Source organism: Metopolophium dirhodum, chromosome 1 (assembly GCF_019925205.1).
Source record: "Metopolophium dirhodum isolate CAU chromosome 1, ASM1992520v1, whole genome shotgun sequence".
Classification (NCBI taxonomy): domain Eukaryota; kingdom Metazoa; phylum Arthropoda; class Insecta; order Hemiptera; family Aphididae; genus Metopolophium; species Metopolophium dirhodum.
Window position 1 is genome coordinate 37,272,850 of NC_083560.1, and position 4,538 is coordinate 37,277,387.

Genomic DNA, 4,538 nt, shown 5'->3' on the forward strand with positions numbered 1-4,538 from the left:
TAGGTTTTCATTTCAAATGTTACGTCATAATGTTATAATCTATAAAACTTAATTTTGCCATAATTGCTCAAATTTATAGACCATATTCTGCATTGAATATTTGTATTAAAGCACTAGACACAGAGCCGTGCCGTTACGATTTGGCGCCCGGGGCAAAATTAAAAATATTCGCCCCCTATTTCATTTATCATTAATAATAATGCGATTCATTCCTATTTAATTTAATTTAATTTTTTTTTTACAACGTATTTTGAACATTAATTTGACAAAAAACTAAAGTTAATTGTAATAGTAATAATTAAACAAAATAGTTAGGTATAATTTATTAATTTATACCGTATTAAATAATTAAAAATGATAAAAATCACAAATTATATTATATATACATGTTATATTTACAAACGTATCATAAGAGCGTATCATATATAAGTATCATATAGTTAAAACTTAATTTTTCTGGACTTTATTGAAGCAAAATCTTCAATGACGTCTTCAAAATCAATGCATTTTTTTATTTCATGCTCAATTGATAATATTGCAGAATTGGTTAATCTGTTTTGCGACATGGTTGACCGTAAATACGTCTTAGTTAGTTTCAATTTACCAAAAGAGCGTTCCCCGGAAGCGACGGTAACAGGCATGGTAAGAAACAATCTATATGCAGTCATTAAGTTTGGACAAGTTGAATCAAGTTCATATTTTTTAATTGCGCTTAAAATATTTGAAGCAGTTGCGTTTAAGTCTGGTAAAATTGCTTTTATTTGATATTTAAAAAATTCGATTTCGTTATTTATTTCCTGGTCAATATCTTCGTTGTATTTGATAGCTAAATCAGCTGCATATTTTTTCAATTTTTCAACTGGTGTAACAGATAGTGAATGAGCAGAAAGGAATTGAAAATCATCAGCAATATTTGATAATTGTTCAAACCTCCATTTCATTTGAGCCATCATATTATCAAGAACTTTGTAGTATTCCAATGTTAAAAATTGATCTGCAGAAATATCTTCACCCGATGAATTTTCTCCACTCATAACTTTCCTTTTTATTGTCCTTTTGATTTTTAATTCAGATTTTATTCCAACTTTATCACAAATACTAATAGCTTCAGTTTTAATTTGTTCATTTCCACTATCACGCATTACTTGGAAGAAACATTTAAACAATTTATCCTTTTTGAAGCCTGATCTATTGGAATATTTGAGCTTTGTAATAATTTATTTACACGATATATTTGATTCAATATTTTATCCCACATGACAAAAAATAATGACCTAAAACAATAATCTTTCTCATATATTTTATTTATGTAAAGTTTAAAATATTATAAAAATGTTTGGCGCCCCTTTAAACCATGCGCCCGGGGCATGTGCCCCCTAGGCCCCCCCACGGCACGGCTCTGACTAGACATTAAACAGAAGAACGCATAATTTATACACTTTACAGTAGTTACAAAAAATCTATGCATGTGATTTAATTTTCAATTTGTTAAATTATATTATTAATTTAATTTGATTGCTTATACTATTATAATAATATATAGGTAGTAGGTACCAATTGGTTAGTTAATGTACATTAATGTACCATACGATAATAATATTATTATTGTTAAAGAGTTTTGCGCATTACCTATATATTGTTGTCCATAATCATGGATATTAATATTGTCATTTTATGAATGTTTTTATTTATAATGTTTAAAAACATAACAAACAAAGTACTATATTATGACGTCATTATACTGTGTTACGCAGAAATAAGACGACTTGCGTTTTTTTACTTTTATCGATCCGCATTACGAATCTATATATTTCGGAACAGATTTAATATGTAACTCGACGGTTGACGGTGGCGATCACATACCTGATAATTGATGGTAATATGATTACATATAATATATCTATTATCAGGTCTATGGCGGCGATGCATCTGTGCCATCGGGATGGATAGGGACATATCCCAGAGACCGCAGAACGGCCAGTAACTGATGTTGTATCGAGCTGTAACTACAGTTGCGAAATTCGTTTGACGACGCGATGACCCTCCCCAGGAGATCGGCTAACTTTACGGCGTCAGATTTCCCTTCCGGTGTCAGGACTCAGGAACGAGTGGTTCCTCGGCCTGGTTGAGATGGGCTCAGTAGTACTTACCTGATGTTGACGTACATTACATAATAATAACCTATATCATTAAACAAAACAAAACGCATAAACTCATTGCTTCAATATACAGAGTTATTTCAAATTGCCTATATTGTCATCAAACAAAATAAAATGGCAGCGTAAGGGTACATTCCATATAGTTATTACTTATAAGTATAGGTCGTCCCCTTTCGCTGTCATTTAAATTTCTCAACGTCGAGGTATTCAACATTTTTCATACTGCGGCTCCTTTATGTGTTCACAATATTTTCACGGCTCACGAATTATCATGAAAAATTTGAAACAATACGGATAAAATATTGCCAATATCGGTGGTGATAACAGTGATTTTTGTACTAGAAATAAAACTTTTAATAGTCGCGTAATGTATTTCACTCCTTCCCCCCGCTGAAATTGATTTTCTTTAGATTTAACGTTAAAAGTTGTTTGAGCACATATTACTATTGTAAATAACTACAGTTGAATCTGAATTAAAAAATTTTAATATATCAGTTTCCTTTAAAATATGTTTATATTGAATAATTGTTAAGACTGCGTAAATTTAAGTATCATTCCTTCAAAGTTCAAAAACGATTAAGACACTTAAAATTTCAACTTAATATAGCAAATACTAAAAAAAAAATTATTAAAATAAAATAATATGTCATTATTTCATGTAGAATAATATAATAGCTAAATAAAAAAAAATTATATATTTTATAGTTTTAATAGAGAAAATTAAATAATGTAAAAATGTATATAAGTTTAAAATATCAATCAAATAATATATATTTTTTATACAAACGGCTCTATAAGTCGGTCGTATGTTAACACATTTTTTTGAAATTCTATTTTTAGTGTCGGAATATTGTAAAGATAAATTACCTACTGATAAAAAACCGATAATTTTTTTTTGTTTTAAAATAGTACGTTTCGCCGGCTAAAATTACCATTCATCCCACACGGCTGGGCTCGATTAAACAGTTGTAATAACTTAGTAATTATGATTATTATTATTTTTCCAAAATTATCGAATATAAATAAAATTATTATTATTGTGTGTGTCAATATTCGCATCGTAACGAGGCGTTTTATCGGGATGACAAGTGCGTATAGTCGGCTACGCGTGTCACAGCTATAATATTTATTATGATCATTACATTAACCGTCGCAAAGAGCAGTATTAATCATCGGAACGACAAGAGCGTATAGTCGGCTACGTGTTTCAGTTATAAAATCATAAATATTTTGAAGCTAGACATTGGATATTCACCCGTAAATTAAAAAAAATCTCATGCAATAATTTTCTTATTTGGTCGTTATTCACAAGCTATAATAACCATGAGCTAAATTTTCGTCAAATGTTTATTTTATCATTTTCTATACACGATATAATTTTAAAAATATTCTCATTTGTTTTAAGTTATTTATACATAGACAATATCAATTTTCAATTTTTATAGTTTTCTATTCTATTAATGTTAATACAATTTCGTTCCGCCTGAACATTTTGTTTAAGTTTATATATTCTTTTTTTTATGATTTCTTTTTAGAACGTCCTGGGTTTTGAATTTATCGTTTGGTTTACAATAATTGTAGGTGGGACTGACAACTGACAACTCGTTTGCGTACATCGAAAAACGTGAAAACCCGGTTAATACTAATTTTGACCTGAAAAATGACTACTCGTTTGCGTACAGCTATTAAATTATATTTAAACGATAATGTGATTTTAGATAAATGTGTGCGTTATTGACGACCGCTGGATGTTACTATATGCTTATTATTTAGTCGAACGTGTGATGCTATCGAGATACGAGTCATTTTATTTCGTGTAGTACCATGGACATTCAAATGTTTTTGAAACGCGCAGAGGAAAACGTTGTTTTAATATCAGAAAGATTATATCAAAAACCTATTTTGATGTACGATACAGTGCAATAAAGTACATTGATAAACAATTTTCAATTGAAACCATTAAGTAAGTGATTGGAATTGATGCGTTGCCTTTGATGAAAAGCTCAGAAAATGCATTTTGGCAGCATACCAACTATGATGTTTTATATTATAAACATGCACCATGAGTAAAATACATAAACTAATGAAAAACAATGAATGTAAAAATGTACCATCATAATATTTCATTATATTCTTCTGTACAATGGAGGTGGTTATAATATTTTAGTAATTTTTTTCGTACAATAAGTCCCGAGTGGACGTAATATGCACTATGCTGGTAGAGACGAATCGGTTTATAATTATTGATGGTAAGAACATTATCTGTGTTTGTATGAGGATTTTTATGATAGTTTAATTTTTAAGTGTGTTAGGTTAATTTAGGTTAATTGAATGAAAATGCATAACTTGCTATGTTAGTGGAGAAAATGAAATTTGCCG

The 4,538-nt window shown here is 29.5% G+C and overlaps 1 protein-coding gene across 1 annotated transcript; it reads right to left on the reverse strand.

Annotated features, from left to right (window-relative positions):
* Window positions 1-440: 440 nt before the first annotated feature.
* Window positions 441-1,142, reverse strand: LOC132937684 (uncharacterized). The gene has a single exon (XM_061004398.1). It carries the CDS (start codon window positions 1,140-1,142, stop codon window positions 441-443), a length of 702 nt encoding a protein of 233 aa, XP_060860381.1.
* Between the last annotated feature and the right edge of the window lie 3,396 nt (window positions 1,143-4,538).

Coding starts and splice junctions, on each gene's coding strand:
- LOC132937684 (XM_061004398.1), bottom strand. CDS start 1,142: ATGCGTGATAGTGGAAATGAACAAATTAAAACTGAAGCTATTAGTATT.